General features: G+C 41.6%; 1 protein-coding gene across 4 annotated transcripts in view; it reads right to left on the bottom strand.

Moving 5' to 3' along the window:
- Positions 1-18,452, bottom strand: part of MOB3A (MOB kinase activator 3A) — a 59,927-nt gene that overhangs the window by 32,269 nt on the left and 9,206 nt on the right. For all 4 annotated transcript variants that reach the window (XM_073545518.1, XM_073545533.1, XM_073545538.1 and 1 more), the window contains exon 2: positions 10,896-11,369. In XM_073545518.1, coding sequence (XP_073401619.1) covers positions 10,896-11,313 — 418 coding nt within the window. In that variant the 5' untranslated portion in view covers positions 11,314-11,369. The remainder of the gene's footprint in view (positions 1-10,895; positions 11,370-18,452) is intronic.

Genomic DNA, 18,452 nt, shown 5'->3' with positions numbered 1-18,452 from the left:
GTGCCAATACTTTTGCCCGGCCCATTTTTGGAGTTTTGTGTGAAATGATCAATGTTTTGCTTTTTGCTTCATTCTCTTTTGTGTTTTTTCATTTAAGACAAATTAAATGAAGATAATAATACCAAAGAATTTGTGTTTGCAATCATTTTCAGGAAGAAACTGAATATTATATATATATATATATTTTTTTTTTAAATATTCTGCCCTATGACATAAGTAGATCCAGGCTACCAATGAGCCACGTACCAAGCTGGATCACATAAAATCAATGATTTTCTAGGCAAGAAAAATAATAACTGTATCTGAGTGTGGATAATAGCGGTGTGCATAGACGCGCCCCGACGAGCGTTTCGGAAAAAAAGATCCTTCGTCTATCATGCCTGTATGTAGCAGAGTCAATCGGGTTATGGCAGCTTCTAGTCTCCATGGAGACTATTGAAGCATGCCAAAAGTAAAAAAAAAAAAAAATGTTTTTAAAAATATTTAAAAAAATTATATAAGTTCAAATCACCTCCCTTTTGCCCCATTCAAAAAGAAACAATAAAAAAAAAAAAAAAATCAAACATATGAGATGGCCGCGTTCGCCCAATAAAAAAAAAAAAAAAAGTTAACCTGATCGCTGACAGCGTAGCGAGAAAAAAAAAATCAAAATGTCAGAATTACGCAAAAAATAAGCCCTCAACCAACCCAATATCACGAAAAATGGAGACGCTACGGGTCTTGGAAAATGACGCAATCGTTTTGTTTTTTTTTAAACGAATTTGGATTTTTTTTTCACCGCTTAAAAAAAAAAAAAAAAAAAAAAAAAAAAACCTAGACATGTTTGGTGTCTATGAACTCGTAATGACCTGGAGAATCATAATGGCAGGTCAGTTTTAGCATTCAGTGAACATGGTAAAAAAAAAAAAAAAAATCCAAAAAAACTGTTGTAGAAAAGAAAATGTCTCATTTCATGGAATCATAGAATGTTAGAGATGGAAGGGACCTCCAGGGTCGTGTCCAACCCCCTTCTCGATGCAGGATTCAATAAGCCATACCAGACTTCTGTCTGTCCAGCCTCTGTTTGAAGACTTCCTTTGAAGGAGAACTCCCCACCTCTCGTGGCAGCCTGTTCTACTCATTGATCACCCAGCCTGTCAAAAATGTTTTTCTAATATCTAATCTCTATCTTCTCCCTTTCAGTTTCATTCCATTGCTTCATGTGTTTCCACGTGCAAATGAAATAAGGATTTTTGTGAGTACTCACCGTAAAATCCTTTTCTCCGAGCCACTCATTGGGGGACACAGACCATGGTTGTTATGCTGCTGCCACTAGGAGGCTGCCACTAAGTAAATACAAAAAAGTTAGCACCTCCTCCACAGTATACACCCTCCTGCTGGCTCCTGGAGAACCAGTTCAGTCCAAAAAGCAGTAGGAGATCATTAACATCAAATCAGAGTACAACACTTCAAATTAAAGAAAAACCAGCGCAACCCAAAAGATTACCAATGAGTGGCTCGGAGAAAAGGATTTTACGGTGAGTACTCACAAAAATCCCTATTTCTCCTTCGCCTCACTTGGGGATACAGACCATGGGACGTCCCAGGGTGGGGAACCATGTAACAGGTCGACTCCCATGTCCCCAACTGACTAAAGTTGCGCTACCACAGCTTGCAGAATACGTCTGCGAAGGGCTGCATGTGCAGAAGTCTGAGAAATGAACGCTGTACCAAATGGCAGCCTTGCAGAACTGTTCTGTGGACGCCTGATGCCGAATGGCTCAAAAAAGCGCCAATGACCGAGTAAAGTGTGGCTCAATCCCTGCAGGGATAGGCTTGTCTCTGATGCAGTAGAACTTCTGTGAATAGCCAAGCGAAACCATTGGGTATTGTGGCCCTGAAGTGGCAAAACCCTGCCTGAGACCGTCAGGAAGCAAGGATAGGGTGTCTGACTTACTGAAGGGTGTCGTCCTCGAGACGAACCTTTTAAGAGGCTTCACTGTATCCTGGGTGTGAAGAGCTCATTTCAACTGATGTACTGCTGGACAAAAAGAGAGGACAATGTCCTCGTTAAGGTGGAAAGACGATACCACCTTGAACAACAAAGAACGGAGGCGATTCGATGACCACCTTGTCCTGGTGGAAAAATCAGGAGAGGAACCTGACATGACAGAGTGGCTAGCTCTGAGCCTTGCCTGATAGACGGCACTGCGACGTCACTGCAACATGAAAGGACGACCTTCCGAGACAGAACTGGCAACAAGACACCCTGCAACGGTTCGAAAACCATCTGCTGAAGAGCACCCAGGACCATTATAAGGTCCCAGGCCTCTATCGGCATTCTATAGGGGAATACCACATGGGAGACATCCTAAAAGAAAATCATCACTTACATAAAGGAGGTAATCCTGCGCTGAAATAAAACAGGAGAGAGAGAGAGAGAGAGAGAGAGAGAGAGAGAGAGAGAGAGAGAGAGAGACAGACAAAAAAAATTCCCAAAATGGAGGGAACAGAGAAGACGTCCGCAGTACCTGCACTGTGCAAAAAAAGGTTATCGGATGCGTTGATAGATGCGAGCTGATGCAGGCGTCCCAATGCTAATCGTGGTGGGAAACCCTTAATGAGAACCCAGCTTGAGATGGCTCCCGGGGTTCACCGGCCAGGAAGTTAAACACTGGGCCTCCGGGTTCTCATGATAAGACAGATGTTGGCAGAGCAGATCTGGTAGTCACCACGGGAAATCAGCGACTATCTGCAATAAATTTGCATACCACGCCCAGCGTGGCCAAACCTGGGCGACAAGGATTACTGGAGTCCCCTCCGCTTAGATCTTCCTGATGACCCTCGGAAGAAAAGAAAGCTTGGAAAAAACACGTAGGAAGACGAAACTGATGCCACGGAGAGACCCGTGCATGTACCTTGATGGTCTTAGGATCCCGAGACCGGGCTCTTAAAGGAGCACCTTGGCGTTCAATCTTGAAGCTAAAAGATCCACGACCGGAGTCCTTAACCCCTTCCTGACATCAGACGTACTATCCCGTCCATGGGACCCAGGCCCCTATGCCTATGGACGGGATAGTACGTCTACCACGATCAGCGGCGCCCACGTGGTGAGCGCCGCTGAACGCGGCCGGGTGTCAGCTGATTATCACAGCTGACACCCGGCACAATGTGTCAGGGGCGGTCACGGACCGCCCCCGACACGATAACCCCTTGCACACCGCCATCAAACATGATCGCGGTGTACCGGGGGTTAAAGGGAAGCATTGGCAGGGAGGGGGCTCCCTCCGCGCTTCCCTGAGCCCCCCACGGCAGCGCAATGTGCAGCGCTGCTGCGGGGGGCTCCTTTCCTGCAGGCCCCCGAATCCAAGATGGCGACGAGGGCCTGCAGGAAGCTGGCTTCCTCAGTGCCTGCAAAGCGCAGGCATGAGGAAGCCTTCTGCACTGCCTGTGACAGATCGCTGATCTGTCACAGTGATCTGTGATGTGACAGATCAGCGATCTGTCACAGGACAGTGAAGTCCCACCTGGGACTATTTAATAAAGTAAAAAAAAAAAAAAAAAGTTAAAATTAAAAAAGAAATCGCCAAATAAATTAGAAAAAAAAAAAAATAATATTCCCCCAAATAAATCCATTTATTGGAAATAATAAAAAAACCCAAAACAATAAAAGTACACATTAGGTATCGCCGCGTCCGTAACGACCCGCCCTATAAAACTGTCCCATTAGTTAACCCCTTTAGCGAACCCCTTAAAAAATAAAAAACGAAGCAAAAAATAATGATTTATTATCAAACCGCCAAACAAAAAGTGTAATAACGCGCGATCAAAGAGACGCATATAAATATCCATGGTACCGCTGAAAACGTCATCTTGTCCCGCAAAAAACGAGCCACCACACAGCATCATCAGCGAAAAAATAAAGTTATAGCACGCAGAATAAAGCGATGCAAAAATAATTTTTTTTATATAAAATAGTTTTCATTGCATAAAACCGACAAAACATAAAAAAAGACCTAAATGAGGTATCGCTGTAACCGTACTGACCCGAAGAATAAAACCGCTTTATCAATTTTACCGCACGCGGAACGGTGTAAACGCACCCCCCCAAAAGAAATTCATGAAACGCTGGTTTTTGTTCATTCTGCGTCCCAAAAATCGGAATAAAAAGCGATCAAAAAATGTCACGTGCCCGAAAATGGTACCAATAAAAACGTCAACTCGTCCCAAAAAAAATAAGACCTCACATGACTCGGTGGATCAAAATACGGAAAAATTATAGCTCTCAATATGTGGTGATGCAAAAACTATTTTTACAATAAAAAGCGTCTTTTAGCGTGCGACAGCCGCCAAACATAAAAACCACCATAAATAGTAAATCAAACCCCCCGTTATCACCCCCTTAGTTAGGGAAAAATAATAAAATAAAAAAAATGTATTTATTTCCATTTTTTCATTACGGTTAGGGTTAGGGCTGAGATTAGGGTTAGGGGTGTGTTGGGGTTCGGGTTGGAGTTAGAATTGGGGGTTTCCACTGTTTGGGCACATCAGGGGCTCTCCAAATGCAATATGGCGTCTGATTTCAATTCCAGCCAATTCTGAGTTGAAAAAGTCAAATGGTGCTACTTCCCTTCCAAGCTCTGACATGCGCCCAAACAGTGTTTTACCCCCACATGTAGGGTATCGGCCTACTCAGGACAAATTGCAAAACAATTTTTGGGGTCCAAGTTCTCCAGTTGCCCTTAGGAAAATAAAAAATTGGGGGCAAAAATATTTTTGTGGAAAAAAAAATGATTTTTTTATTTTCACGTCCGAGCATTATAAAATTCTGTGAAGCACTTGGGGGTTCAAAGTGCTCACCACACATCTAGAGAAGTTCCGTGGGGGGTCTAGTGTCCAAAATGGGGTCATTTGTGGGGAGTTTCCACTGTTTAGGTACATCAGGGGTTTTCCAATCGCGACATGGTGTCCGATCTCAATTCCAGCCAAAAACGTCAAATGGCGCTGCGTCCCTTCCGAGCTCTGCCATGCGCCCAAATAGTGGTTTACCCCCACATGTGTGGTATCAGCGTACTCAGGACAAATTGCACAATAACTTTTAGGGTCCTGTTACCCTTGGGAAAATAAAAATTGGGGTGAAAAGATCATTTTTGTGGAAAAAATATGATTTTTTAACTGTACTGCTGTACGTTATAAACTTCTGTAAAGCCCTAGTGGGTTCAAAGTTCTCACCACATATCTAGATAAGTTCCTTGGGGGGTCTAGTTTCCAAAATGGGGGTCACTTGTAGGGGGTTTCCACTGTTTAGGTACATCAGGGACTCTCCAAACGTGACATGGCGTCCGATCTGAATTCCAGACAATTTTGCATTGAAAAAGTCAAACGGCGCTCCTTCCATTCTGAGCTCTGCCATGCGCCGAAACAGTCGTTCCCCCCCCCCCACATATCAGGTATCAGCGTACTCAGGACAAATTGCACAATAACTTTTGCAGTCCAATTTCTCCTGTTACCCTTGGTAAAATAAAAAAAATTGAACCTGAAGTACTTTTTTTGTGAAAAAAAGTTAGATGTTTATTTTTTTTTTAAATATTCAAAAAAATTCCTGTGACGCACCTAAAGGGTTAATAAACTTCTTGAATGTGGTTTTGAGCACCTTAAGGGGTGCAGTTTTTAGAATGGTGTCACTTTTGGTATCTTCTATCATATAGACCCCTCAAAGTGGCTTCAAATGTGATGTGGTCCGTAAAAATAAAATGGTGTTGTAAAAATGAGAAATCGCTGGTCAACTTTTAACCCTTATAACTTCCTAACAAAAAAAAAAAATGTTGGTTCCAAAATTGTGCTGATGTAAAGTAAACATGTGGGAAATGTTAGTTATCAAGTTTTTTGGGTGCCATATCTCTGTGATTTAAGGGCATGAAAAATCAAAAAGTTGGAAAATTGCGAAATTTTCAAAATTTACGCCAAATTTCCGTTTTTCTCACAAATAAACGCAAGTTATTTGAATGAAATTTTACCACTAACATGAAGTACAATATGTCACGAGAAAACAATGTCAGAATCACCGGGATCCATGGAAGCGTTCCAGAGTTATGACCTAAATAAGGTACAGTGGTCAGAATTGTAAAAATTGGCCCAGTCATGAACGTGCAAACCACCCTTGGGGGGTGAAGGGGTTAAAACAAAAAAAAAAAAAAAAAAAACACCTGCAAAGGCTTCCTGAGCGGTTAAAAAGGTCCCTTAGTCTGTTTCAGTACGCACCACAATCATGGGGAAGCTTGCTGTCTTGACAGATGCCCAGAAGGCAGTCATTGACACACTGCACAAGGAGAGTAAGCCACAAAAGGTCACTGCTAAAAAAGCTGGCTGTTCACAGAGTGCTGCTTTCAAGCATATCAATGGAAAAGTTCAATGGAAGGAAAAAATGTGGTAGAAAAAGTCGCACAAGCAACTGGGATAACCGCAGCCTTAAAAGGCTTGTAATGAAAAGGCCATTTAAAAATTTGGGGGAGATTCACAAGGAGTGGACTGCTGCTGGAGTAACTGCTTCAAGAGCCACTAAACACAGACGTATCCAAGACATGAGCTACAAGTGTCACATTCCTTGTGTCAAGCCACTCGTGACCAACAGACAACACCAGAAGCGTCATACCTGGGCCAAGGAGAAAAACAACTGGACTGTGGCTCAGTGGTCCAAGGTGTTGTTTTCAGATGAAAGTAAATTTTGCCTTTAATTTGGAATTCAAGGTCCCAGAGTCTGGAGGCAGAGTGGAGAGTCGCACAATCCAAGCTGCTTGAGGGTCTATTGTGAAGTTTCCACAATCAATGATGGTTTGGGGAGCCATGTCATCTGTTGGTGCAGTTCCACTGTGTTTTATCAAGACCAAAGTCAGCGCAGCCATCTACCAGGAAATTTTAGAGCCCTTTATGCTTCCCTCTGCCGACAAGCTTTTAGGAGAAGGAAATTTAATTCTCCAGCAGGATTTGGCACCAGTCCCCACTGACAAAAGGTACAAATACTTGTTTTAGAAACAATAGTATCATTGTGCTTGATTGGCCAGCAAACTCGCCTGACTTTAACCCCATAGAGAATCTATGGGGTATTATCAAGAGGAAGATGAGACACCCCAGACCCAACAATGCAGGTGAGTTGAAGGCTGCTATCAAAGCAACCTGGGCTTCCATAACACCTCAGCAGTGCCATAGGCTGATCAACTCCATGTCACACTGCATTGATGCAGTAATTGATGCAAAAGGAGCTCTGACCAAGTGTTGAGTGCATTTACTGAACATACATTTCAGTATGCCAGCATTTCAGATTTTAAAATCATTTTTCAAGCTGGTGTTATAAAGTATGCTAATTTACTCAGATAATGGCTTTCAGGTTTCCACTGGCTGTAAGCCATAATCATCAACATTAACAAATAAAAACGTGAAACAGATGACTGTTTTTAATGACTATAATATATATATGAGTTTCAATATTTGCATTGAAGAACATACCGTAAATTAACTTTTTCAGGATATTCTAATTTTGTGAGAAGCACCTGTATATACACAGCTCTGGCAAAAATTAAGAAACCACTGCAAAATTTTCAGTTTGTCTGATTTTTCTCTTTATAGGTATATTTTTGAGTAAAATGTACATTGCTCTTTTATTTTATAGACTGACAACTTGCCTTTGAATTTCCAAGCACTAAATTTTGTATTTATTTTCAGAAAATGAGAAATGGTCAAAACAATTAACTGCAGTGCTTGCAGACCTCAAATAATGCTAAGAAAACAAGTTCATAATCATTTAGAAACAACAATACTAATGAATCTAAAGGAATCTGTCACCCTATTTTTCGCCTATCAGCTGCGACTACCGCCATCAGGGGCTTTTCTACAGCATTCTGTAATGCTGTAGATAAGCCCCCGATGTAACCTGAAAGAGAAGAAAAAGGAATCAGATTATACTCACCCAGGGGGCGGTCCGGGTCCAGTCCGGCGCCTCCCATCTTCTAATGGTGACGTCCTCTTCATTCCTGCCCCTCAACAGGGCAGAGCAGTGCGCCTGCGCTGGAGCCACGACAGGCAGCAAAGAATAGGACGTCACCATTAGAAGATGGCAGGCGCCGGACCGGACCTCCTTCCGGACGCAGCTGATAGGCGAAAAATAGGGTGAAAGATTCCCTTTAACTCAGGAAGAGTTCAGAAATCAATATTTTATGGAATAACCATGATTTTTAATCACAGCTTTCATATGTCTTGGCACCTTATGCCACTCCTGAAACAAAAAGTTAAGCAGTTCTTTGTTTGATAGCTTGTGACTATCCATCTTCCTCTTGATTACATTCCAGAGGTTTTCAATGGGGCTCAGGTCTAGAGATTGGGCTGGAAATGACAGGGATTTGATGTGGTGGTCCTTTATTCACACACTGATTGATCTAAATGCGTGGCATGGCACATTGTCCTGCTGGAAAAACCAGTCCTCAGAGTTGGGGAACACTGCCTGAGCAGAAGGAATCAACGGTTGTATGCGGCTTGATTCATATGTTCTTCGCAAAGATTAACCTGCCCAATTCCAGCCTTGCTGAAGCATCCCCAGAACATCATCGATCCTCCACCAAATTTCACAGTGGGTGCAAGACACCGTTGCCTTGTATGCCTGTCTAGGTCTCCGTCCAACCATTAGACAACCAGGTGTTGGGCAAAGCTGAAAATTAGACTCATCAGAGATGTTTATATTACTCCAGTTATCTATGGTCCAATCCTTATGGTCTTTGGCAAACTTCAGCCTGGCTCACGTTTGCTTCTCATTGATGAAAGGCTTTTTTCTAGCTTTACATGACATGAGCCCTGCCTCTAGGAGCCTGCTACAAACTGTTCTTGCCATGCACATCACCCCAGCTGCCATTTGCCATTCCTTTTTGCAGGTCACTTGAGGTCATCCTGTGGTTGCTGAGTGACATTCGAATAAGATGACAGTCATCCCAGTCAGTGGAGAGTCGTTTTCACCCTCTGACGGTCTGTAGCTTTGTTGTCCCCAATGTCTGCTGCTTGACCCTATTGTAATGAACTGCCATCTTAGAAATTTTAAGGATGGAGGCAACGTGATGCTCACTATATCCCTCTGCTAGTAAAGCCAGAATTGAGCCCTTCTTTTCCTCACTCAAAACATTTCTTTTCAACTCCTCTGGCATGGTTAAATGTTATTTTTTCATTCCTATTACTTTTGGGATATTACTAGCACTTGTTTTGCCATCCAGCTTGTTTAATTGCAAGAGAATTGAACACCACAGCAGGGTTTTTATACTTTCCTTCGTTAAATAAGATTTAGTTCAGGTGATCACCTAATCAGAAGCAGATTAAGTAGAATGAGGTGTCCTCTGGTTGGAATTCAACTGACACTGGAATGGAATGGCTGTCAGACATGTAAAGAAGCTGATTTTTATAAAACTGTGCAGTGGTCTCTAAATTTTTGCCAGAGCTGTATATGGCTTCTGACAGGTCACTGATCCCTCAGTGACCAGACTCCTAAGTTTACATAAAATATATATAGTAATAGAGAAAAAAAATTAATTTGTATAATGGCGCCAACTTGACACTGTAGGTTACTCAGCACAATCCTGCTGACAGGCTCCCTTTAATTTAGCCAATAAGTTCAGAAATGCTGCAACATCAGTATCTATCAAATACTCATCATGGGAACGTAGTTTTATATCAGTTTTAAGATATACCGTATATACTCGAGTATAAGCCAAGGAACCTAATTTTACCACAAAAAACTGGGAAAATGAATTAACGCGAGTATACAGTGTCCCCTCATCCCAATCCTGGCCTGCATGGCTCCTGATCCCTATCTTTGTCTGAATGGCTCCTCATCCCTATCCTTGCATGATTGGCCCCCATCAAAAACATTAAAAAATAAACCAATCTACTTACCTTCCTGCGCTCCCTCGCAGTGTCTTGTTTCGGTGCCAGCAGCTGGTTTATTCTGGTAAGCAGCATCACACACACCGGGACTGTGTACGTGGAGGGCAGTGAGTATTCATTCCTATTTATTAGCATGCACAGTGTCAGCTGCCGGCGGTTATATGTCCCCGCTACATAAGAGAAATGAATACTCAACTTTCTCCACTCCCATGGCAGCTGCAGGAGTGGGTTGCGGCATCTGACACTGTGTGTGCTATTACAGAGAAATGAATAATCATTGCCACTGCAGTGAATATTCATTTCTCTTTAGCAACAGGCACAAGCTTTAGCCGCAGCAGCCGGCTCCTGCCTCCTGTGACCCGCTGCTGCTCCATGTTCTGGACCCTCACTCGAGTGTAAGCAGAGGAGGTCACATTTTTCTGTGCTGAAAAACTTGGCTTATACCCGAGTACATACAGTAATTTGTTCTTGTTCAATTGGTTTATTGAAAGCAGAAAATATGCAAATATTGTTAAACCTAATTTGCAATGATGATTGAATAATTTTAATTACAACTTTACATAAAGTACTGTACAAATTTTGTATCATAGCATGTGTAGAGATGAAAAGATCACCTTATTTATCAATGTTCTTAGATAAAAAACAAACAAAAAAAACAAACAAACAAACAAACAAACAAAAAAAAACCACAAAATGAAAATAACCCAATTGTTATTTTTCAGTCAACTTGGTTCTCCCCAAAAATGTAAAATAACCTAACAGGCTATCAAAAAGTCATATGTATTATAACCAAATTATCATGACACACAACATGATCAGATCCAGTTCGATAAAACACATTAGAAGGGCTGCGCCTGCGCTGCTGAAATGTCAGCGATCTAACAATAGTCATTGATGTTCTTCAAAATACTTTATTTTTTCATTTGCAACAAACCTACAAATAAAATTAGGAACTACAGTGTGATACTTTTATGCAAATATGACAATATGACACTTACCGACATTTGTAGGGAAAATGCCTTCATTGTTTATCTGAACTTCTATCCAATCCATTAATAAATTCATGTATTTGGGGGCAGAAAGTGCTGTGGGTTTTCGATATCTATTTTCATCTTGCCACCGGTACTCATACTTCGGACCTCCAGACATAACAGGACATGATTGTTCAGTGCAGCTGTCGCTGATTGTACCATAGATCAGATTGATGCGATTGAAAAAATCCACAACATGAACTGCCACCCAGTCATTCTGGTCCTCCTCATGTGGCAGCTGGACAGCCAACTTTAGGTCCAGCCCTGCATTCAGGGAAGCTTGAGCTTTCTTATGTAGTTCAAATCGCTGAGTGCCAGGCTCAAATTTTCGCTTAGGACGAAATGTTCTGTCCTTATTAAAAACTTGCTTTAGGGGATTGGCCATTTTACAATCAGTATAATTGATAGCCTTTTATGGAGCCAAAGTGTACTGTTGTAATACTGGGGAAAGAAAAAAAACACAAGAATATTAATAATCATTTTTACAGTACTGACATTCGGCAGCACTTTACAATTAAGCAGGGACATGTGCAGACAATATAAGAATTACAAAGTAGGGCTGGTTTCACATTTGCGTCTGTGTGCGCAGCGTTTGATCCGCATGTCTACATATATTTAACATGGTGGACGCAGGGCGTACGCATGCGTCGTTTCGCGGTGTGCGGCAAACGCAACATGTTGCATTTTTTGAGGCATCAAAATCCATCAAATATGCGCATGTATACGCATGAGTGCATAAAAAACCGCATTACTGTATATAAGAACACATGCTTACACATGCGTCCGATACGCATGTGTTATTCAAAATACATAGAAGTCCCATGAGACACGCCTATTTTTGTCTGGTGTCATATCAAACGCATATGCACAAACGCATGCAAAAACGCATACAAACTCTGTTTTTTCAGTCATGTGTAAGAAGATGCGCATAAAAAACGCGTAAACATGCGTTTGCACATGATACGCTGCGGACTCAAACGCTAATGTGAACCTAGCCTAATACATCATTCAACAGTTACCAAGAGGAGTGAGGCAGGGAGTATGGATAACACATACGTACCGACTGGTCCCGGCTAAAAAAAACAAAACAAAACAAAACACAACAACAGCAAAAAAAACCGGTTGAAACCAAGCAGCACAGTGCATGCGCTGGGGGATTCATAAGTCTGCCTGACCTGGGGCACACGTGAAATATATTTCTAAGTGTAAATTTCCCATAGACAATCACTAGATGCGGTAAAACCGCATCTAATGATTAGTCACATGTGTAGTAACTGCATAAACGCAGCTTACCACACATGTCTACTAATTAACAAGTTCTTACCTGTCCCGCCGCCGGAAGTCCGTGTCCACTGCAGTTCTCACGGTAACTCGGTTTATCGCGAGAACTGCCGTGTACGTGACCGGAGGTTATCTCCGGTCACACTAGGCTAGGTCTCACGGTCAGCTGACAGCGAGAGCTAGCGTGTAGGTGACCGCCGAAGATCTCCGGTGGTCATCTTCAAGCTCTGCTATATCTGGATGTCATGCATCCAGATGTAAACAGAGCTGGACTCGTCATGGGACAATTGTTATTAGGACTACGTCGGACAGGGAGTATTTGTGTTGGTTTGTTATTTTATTTTTTTTTCCAGGTGATTCATGGCTTCGCTTGGATTTAGGTGTGCAATAAAAATATGGAAAACTTTGTAGTGTTTTATTTCATTAAAATATTTTTTTCTAGCTGCGTCTTTTTATAACCCTTTCATACTATAGGATTAATAATTGATAGGTGCCTTATTGACACCTCTCCATTATTAACTGGGCTTAATGTCACCTTACAATCAAAGGTGACATTAACCCCTTATTACCCCATATGCCACCGCTACACGGCAGTGAGAAGAGAGGGGCTGAGCGCCGGAATTGGTGCATCTTATAGATGCGCCATTACTGAGGTGGCTGCGGGCTGGTATTTGTAGCCGGGGGGGTTCAATATCCATGGACCCTCTATAGGCTATGAATATCAGCCCGCAGCTGTCTGCGTAACCATTCTGGCTATAAAATACAGGGTGACCCCATGTCATTTTTTTGGAGAGTCCCCCTATTTTAATAGCCAGATAAGGCTATGCAGACAGCTGCGGGCTGATATTCATAGCCTGCAAAGATCCATGGGTATTACCCCCTTGCCAGGCTACAAATATTGGCTCCCGGCTTTCCCTCTCTGGCGCAGAAAATTGTGCGGGAGCCCACGTCTTTTTGGGGGGCCACCCTATTTTAATAGCCAGATAGATCTCTCCCATATCTACAGTGCTATGCAAATTAAGTGGGACAAAACATTTTTTTTTTTTTTAAGTAAAATCGTAAGTTGGTTACCAGTCAGTGATTCAAACCAGTTTTAACTGATTTGAACAGGCACTCACACCTGTTCAAAGCCAGGGCTGTGGAGTCGGAGTCGTGGAGTCGGAGTTAGTTTTGGTTGGAGTCGGAGTCGGTAGATATGTACCGACTCCAGCTTTAAAAAAAATGTATTAATATTTCATAATTGAACTTTCATATGAATTTTATAAATGTTACTCAAATATATATGTTCTATCAAACTATGAACAACAGTGATAAGCAGTTCTGCTGGAGATAGAGACATTTCTTACTTCTTGTGTGTCACTGTTCTCCACTGCCCTTATCTAATCTTATACTTGGTTAACCTCATGCTGCCCCAACCCCCCTACTTACAATGTATGAAACTGAAAATGTGTTGCAAATTCTTAGTAGTAAAGCTCCTCCTCTAGACTAGATCATACTAGGTGTGCGTCTTCCAAGCATCTCACAGCTGCCTGCTACTCAGAAGAGGAAGACTGTAAGAAGTATTATCCTTTCAACAAACTTTGCATCAGTTAACAGAGTACATGAGGAATAATAACAGTATTACTGACCACTATATCAGTTGTACGACCTGGCAATAATTTTGTACAATTGTTTTTAGGAAAAACAATTGTCATTTGGATTGTGAATGCAGAATTAAAAACCTGAGAATGTCAAAGAAGCACCACATTAAATCAGCACCACATTAAATCAGCTGTATTTGAACATTTCACCTTCACTCAAGATAGAAAACATTATGTCTGTCAGTGTATGACAAATGATCCAGACGAAAACAAATGCTGTGAAGCCAAGATGAGTGCATATTCAGGCAAAGATAAAAATGCTCCTACCAGAGCTTCTAATCTAAAGAGACATTTACAGCGCTTTCATCCAGAAGTACTGAAAGCAGTGGATGAGAAAGACTGCATCCAAACCAATGAACCAGTGCCCAGCTCTTCCAGCCAAACAAAGGAGCAGAGAACTTTGCAGCAATCAGTTGCAAGATATTTTGTCAGTGACAAAGTTACTGTGACAATGACAGTAGATACATTTAAAAAACAGATCATAGAGCTTGTTGTAAAGGATAGTGTGCCTATTTCATTATTTTCACGACCAGCTTTTATGTGTCTGAATGGGGAAATGGCCTGCAAGCTTGGTGTTTCTCTGGAGAGAGAGAGTATTAGAAAATTAGTAATCGAAGAAGCTTTAAAACAAAAGGAAGAACTTAAAAAAACTCTCAAGGGACGCTTTCTGTTTCTTAAAATGGATGCCTGCACACGTCACAGAGTGAACTATTTTGCCATCAATGTCCGATTTGTTTGTGACAAAAATGAAATAGTTACCAAGACATTGGCAGTAAAAGACACCAAAGCTCATCACACCAGTGAGTTTCTCCAGGTCTTGGTGGAAAAGGTTCTGCAAGACTATGAACTTAAAAAAGAGCAATTTCTTTCTGTCGTAACTGACAATGCTTCAAATATGATAAGTACTATTAAGCTAAGGAATGAGAGTAATGATGGTGACCAGCAGCTAGAAGAACATTCTGGGTCCACAGACACAGAAATGTTTGAAATAGAGGAACACAGTATTGTAACTGAGGAGCAAACTGAAGTTGCTTCAGATGAACAGCAACATGATAGTTTAGATGATCTTGTTGAAACTGTGTCAATATGTTCTTTCATTCATCACATGCGCTGTGTTGTGCATACGCTACAGCTGGCTATAAGAGACAGTCTGCAAGAAGGACATGATGCTGCACTGATTGGCAAGGTGAGAAAATTGTCTACTGTTGCCAGAACCCCTAAAGTTGACTCAATTTTGAAGAGACGTGCTGGAAAAGGGGCAATTATTGATCAAGCCACACGATGGGGCAGTACTTACTTAATGATTCAGAGCTTGGTTGAACTGAAAACCTTTCTTGTAGACATGGCTAACCCTCAACTGACGCTAAATGAAAGTCAGTGGAATCAGGTGACTGAGCTGGAAAAATTGCTAGAGCACCCATTTACAGTGACTAAAAAATTACAAGCAGAGGACTTAACTCCAGGTATTTTCTTAAAGGAGTGGAAGAACCTGATGTTTCGCCTGTCCCAAAGAGGAGGGTTAATTGCAAGTGGCATTGCTACATCAATGAAACGGAGAGAGGAGCTACTATTACAAAATAACATTCTTTTGGCAGCTGTTTATGTAGACCCAATGCATCGGATTCTTCTAGATGATCAACAGCTAAGTAAAGGAAAAGAAGCTCTGTTTGAAATAGCAGTAAGGATGAAAGGGTTGCAGAACAGTCAGGAGGAACAAGAAGAATTTGGTCGTCCTGCCACATCTTCACCCTCATCATCAACTGATGAAGAATTTAATTTCGAAAAATATTTGGATCACAAGGACCGTGCAAAGCGTTCCCGCATAGAAGAGTCATCCCCATCAAGGAACACAGCCAGTACATTTCAGCAGAATTTTTCATGTGCACTAAAAGAAATTGAGAAATTTGACCGTTCATCAAAAATAACCGTGCAACAAGCGATTCCTCTGTATCCTGACATTGTCAGAGATGTTGCCCGAGTGGTTACTGCTTTGCCACCAACACAAGTTAGTGTAGAGAGGTTGTTCTCTGCTCTCAAAATAATTAGATCAGATTTGAGGGCATCCATGAAGGAGGATCTGACAGAGGCAATACTTTTTCTGAGGACAAATTTATAGATTTCTTCTTATTAACTGCATAAAAGTGTTTATTGCATATTTACTTACAGTTTAGAAAAGTTTATAAAAGTTATTTGCTATATTCTAATTGTATTCTAATAAATGTAGTTTTTGCTCTAAGTGGTCTGATTACTTATATGACGGTGAGAAACTGAATAAGCACGATGTTTAATATTTTACAACAGTAAATTTGTTGTTATGAATTGGCCATTTATGAAGGAGTCGGAGTCGGAGCCGTAGCCGGAGTCGGAGCCTGATAAAATCCAGGAGTCGGAGTCGCAACTGTGGCTTACCGACTCCACAGCCCTGCTGGAAAATGAATATACAGCACTCTCACAATGTGGTGCTTGAGTAAGAGTTCCACTCCGTATGGCTAGTAATGTAAAGCACCCAGCACTCAAAATCAAATGAATACTTTATTTATAATGCAAGCCGCAACATTTTGCAGTACATTAGACTCTTAAATCACCTTTTCTTCAAAAATTTTTATGCAAAAAACAAAAAAACAACAACAGGTATTACACAAACTGGAATTCAGCCGTTTTGCTCAAATTCAGCCAGGAAATTCGATGTGCATCAAATTTATTTAGCAAGAGAAGAAAAATGTGCCTTATTATGCTTTGAGTCTCTTGAAACCCCAGAACATAATAAACACAAGGTTTAAAGAAAAATTAATGTTCAACTAACCATGGTTTGTCGCTCCTTATGGTTTGGTCTTCTCTTCAGCCATCCGGTCCCTGCCTCCAATCAGATATTTTACAGCATCTGACTAGGCCTCATGTGAATTCATAGTGTGCATCATGAGGTCTAATAAGCGCTTGGGGCACCAAAAATGCTGGAACAAAAGATGGAGGTTGAGACAGGATGTCTGAGGAGCAGGCGGGACTAAAAGGAGTAGAAATGTCAGGGTCATTTCCAAAGTTCTGGGAGATTCCAAATTTTTTATGAAATTTTACGAAAATTTGATTTGCTCATCTCTAATTTTTTTTTATTTCCGTCTTTATTTGTTACAATATTAGCTATGCGAGTTGGATTAATGTAATCATTTTATAGTTTAGGTCACACAATAGCTTAATTGCTCATAAAACAAACTACAACAACAACAGGGCAGAGAAGTACGCCTGCGCAGGAGCGCGAGGCCGGGGAGGGCAGAAGGATGCCGTCGCAAGAGATGGGAGGCACCGGACCTGCGACACCCATCGGACTGGACCACCCTGCAGGTGAGTATAATAAAACTTATTTTTCTTATCTTGCAGGTCGGACCGGGGGCTTATCTACAGCATTATAGAATGCTGTAGATAAGCCTTGAAAGGCAGAGGCCGCATCTTACAGCGGCCAAAATAGTTGACAGGTTCCCTTTAAGTAAAACAAAAACTATATATGTTTGGTATCTCTGGAATCACACTGACCTGGATAATCATATTGCAAAGTCAATTTTACAGTAAATTGAAGACCATGAGTAAAATCAAAACAATTGTGGATTTGTGCTTTTTTTTTTTCCTATTTCGCCACACTTGAATTTTTTTCCTGCTTTCCAGTACATCACATAATAAAATGGATGGTGTCATTCAAAAGTACAACTAGTCCCGCCAGAAAAACACCACCTCAAACGGCTTTGTTGACAGGGGGGGGGAGAAAAACAAACAAAAAAAAAAAACAACAGTTATGGATTTTGGAACAAAAGGAAAAAAAAAGGAAAGTGCAAAAACTAAAATTCACCCCATCCTTAAGGGGTTAAAAAACAATCATTTACTGTATTTACACTCTCAGTTCAACATCATTTCTCTGCTGCTGCCCCAATGCTGTTTGGTTGCAGAGATAATGTCACGTCGATCGTTTGGATGCCCATCACTGAGACAAATGGTGTTGGGGAAGAATATAACCTGGATATTGGAATGACACCAGCTCTTAAACAGAACTCAGGAGAAAAAGCTACTTAATGTGTATTGCAAGCCTTAGGGTGTGTGCACACGCTGCGGATTCTGCTGCGGTTCCGCAGCGGATTTGGCCGCTGCGGTGTACAGTACCATTATTCCCTATGGGAATAAAAAAACCGCAGTGTAGACGGTGCAGATTTTTCCGCACGGTTTTCCTGCGGTTTTGAAACCGCAGAAAGAATTGACATGTCAATTCTTTCTGCGGATTCCGCAGCGGTTTCCTATTTCCACCATTGTGGAGATGGTGAAACCGCAGGGCCAAACTTCAGGATAATCCGCAGGTCTTTTGACCTGCGGATTTTACAAAATCCGCACGACCAAATCCGCACCCCATTCCGCAGCGTGTGCACGTAGCCTTAGGCTATGTGCACACGCGGCGGATTCTGCTGTGGAATTTTCCGCGCAGATTTTCCTAAATCTGCAGGTAAAATAACCTGCAGTTTTAGTGCAGATTTCTATAATGGAGCATGTGGAAAACTGCAGCAAAACAGCACAAAAGCAGCGACATGCTGCTTCTTTTATTCCGCACCAAATCTGCGCGGAAAAATCT

The sequence above is a fragment of the Dendrobates tinctorius genome, unplaced genomic scaffold, assembly GCF_039654945.1.
Source record: "Dendrobates tinctorius isolate UK_male_01 unplaced genomic scaffold, ASM3965494v1 ptg000011l, whole genome shotgun sequence".
NCBI lineage: Eukaryota > Metazoa > Chordata > Amphibia > Anura > Dendrobatidae > Dendrobates > Dendrobates tinctorius.
This window is presented reverse-complemented; position numbering and strand designations above follow the sequence as displayed.